General features: G+C 43.7%; 1 protein-coding gene across 1 annotated transcript in view; it reads right to left on the bottom strand.

Moving 5' to 3' along the window:
- LOC100533281 (diacylglycerol kinase theta) overlaps positions 1-2,054 on the bottom strand; it is a gene marked incomplete in the record, with an annotated part of 26,354 nt that overhangs the window by 15,895 nt on the left and 8,405 nt on the right. Inside the window, 2 exon segments of the mRNA XM_035972628.1 lie at positions 88-238; positions 1,520-1,633. Coding sequence (XP_035828521.1) covers positions 88-238; positions 1,520-1,633 — 265 coding nt within the window.

Genomic DNA, 2,054 nt, shown 5'->3' with positions numbered 1-2,054 from the left:
CCCCCCCTCTCTCTCTGTCTCTGTCTCAGCAAGAACAACAAGAACAACAAGTCGAAGATGAACAATAACGGGGTAAAAAAACTTTACCTTTCCCAATAATGTCCACCAGGATCTTCTCGTACTGCCTTTGAGAGAGACCAGTGGGCAGATTGCCGACATACAGAGATATGCTCGGCCCGTGAGGGTCTTCCTTTTGTTGCAAATAGAACCTCGTCATGCGGTTTTGACGTAGCGACTCCTGAAAAGTAAAAACATGTATACCATACTGATCAGTTCAGAAACAGGACTCATGGGAGGGAGGGGGGGAGGGGGTGTGTGTTCCCCTCATTAACTCTTTATCTCCGTGGGGGATAAACCCACTATGCTGAGGCCCCTTTTTGGTTCGAAATCTAAAAATGACGAAAACATCACTAAATTGGTCATTAAATTAAAACAAGTGGACCTATTTCGATAGTTCTTAATCTAATGAATGAAATCCCGATGAAAAAAAGACCAATTGTGAAAAAATGAACTCGATGTCGACGTCGTCGTAAAGGAATGTGCCCGACTCGCTGTCAGCATCTCAACATCACAGGGGTTCCGATCGTTAGCCGCTGGGAGCGTCTTGCCGGAGATACAGAGTTAAAAACACTATTTAACAGGGCCCTGAGACAGGAAACGTGGCCAACCCCACTGACACTACAAGAGAAGCTATACAGGCCGACAGATGAACTGAGCAGGATGGCCCAATTTATGACAGATACCAGACTTCAAGTGTGCGATCGAGAAGAAGAAGAAGACTATTTAACACACCACAGACACCAAACAAGAACCATGAGCTGTCCCGCCAAGAACAAATGATTCTCTTCAGACAAAGAACACAACACACAAGACTCGGACAACACATGTCCAGATGTTTTAAAATAGTAATAGTTGCCATCTCTCCTGCACCTGACGACAGCTAGTATCATTTCCCTATCTTTCTAGGAACAAAACAAAAAACTGGCGTCTGTGGAGTTGCAATCTGACACTGTCATTACATACTGAAGATGTTGCGGGGGGGGGATTTTGTTGAGCATCTCCATCTTTCTGCCGAGACATTGTATCCCTCTCAGCCCGAGTTGGTCCTGACAAGCGGGGTCAAAGCCTGCCTCCGAAATGATTTAAACCATGTCCATCGGGATACGATGTACGGAAAGGGACAGGAGAGAGATAGATGAAGCTCACTTGGAACCAGCTAGGAAAGATGGCCCAGGACAGAGATAAATGGAAGGAGTTTGTACGTGGCCTATAGAAGGAGCTTGAATGAGTCCTATACCCTGTCAGGGGTGAAAGGCACTGATGATGATGATGATGATGATGGGGATATAAAAACACCTAGATTTTAAAAAAAATTTCATAAATAAAATTACTGAAGGCAAAAAGACGCTAGAAGAGAAAATCATTTTAAAAATTATGTGTGGAAGATTTTATTTCAATTTATGTTGTTGTAGTTAGTTGTATGTGCGACTTTCAGAAGGGAGAAGCGCACACTACGTACCCTGCGACTGTGCACCATAATCTGAAACGGTTTGGCGGTGCGCTCCACCTTCCGTTCCGTGACACCCTTGTCCAGGAGAACCTCGATCAGCTCAAAGCTCTCCGGGTCTTTGTCCTAGGGAGAGACAAAAAGCAAACATGTGGTTGATTGGTCACACTTCCGGACAGACATAGATATTCTACCTACACACCCTGAAACAGAAATTCTATTCTGCTGTAAGCTGTCAAAAATGACTTTTCCTTATTCACAGCAGTTTCGAGAAAAAGAGTTTTTTTGTCAGTGTAGCCATTGAAAAATAAGAGCGCTGGCGAATTTTGGAATCTAATTTATTCAACAACTAGTCACAGTTTCACTTTTATTCTTTCACACACACAGGGGAACTGATCAGGCTTTCGATTTAGCGAATAAAAAGTTTTATCAGCTTACGACAGTATTGATGTCAAGCTCCCCCCCCCCATCACCCACTTACTCAATTCTAAACAGAGATAGATATTTGATCTACACACCCTGAGCCCTGAAACAGATAGTCCATCTA

The sequence above is a fragment of the Aplysia californica genome, unplaced genomic scaffold (genome assembly GCF_000002075.1).
Source record: "Aplysia californica isolate F4 #8 unplaced genomic scaffold, AplCal3.0 scaffold00767, whole genome shotgun sequence".
Taxonomy (NCBI): domain Eukaryota; kingdom Metazoa; phylum Mollusca; class Gastropoda; order Aplysiida; family Aplysiidae; genus Aplysia; species Aplysia californica.
Note: the sequence above shows the minus strand (reverse complement) of the source record. Positions and strands in the feature narration are given on the sequence as shown.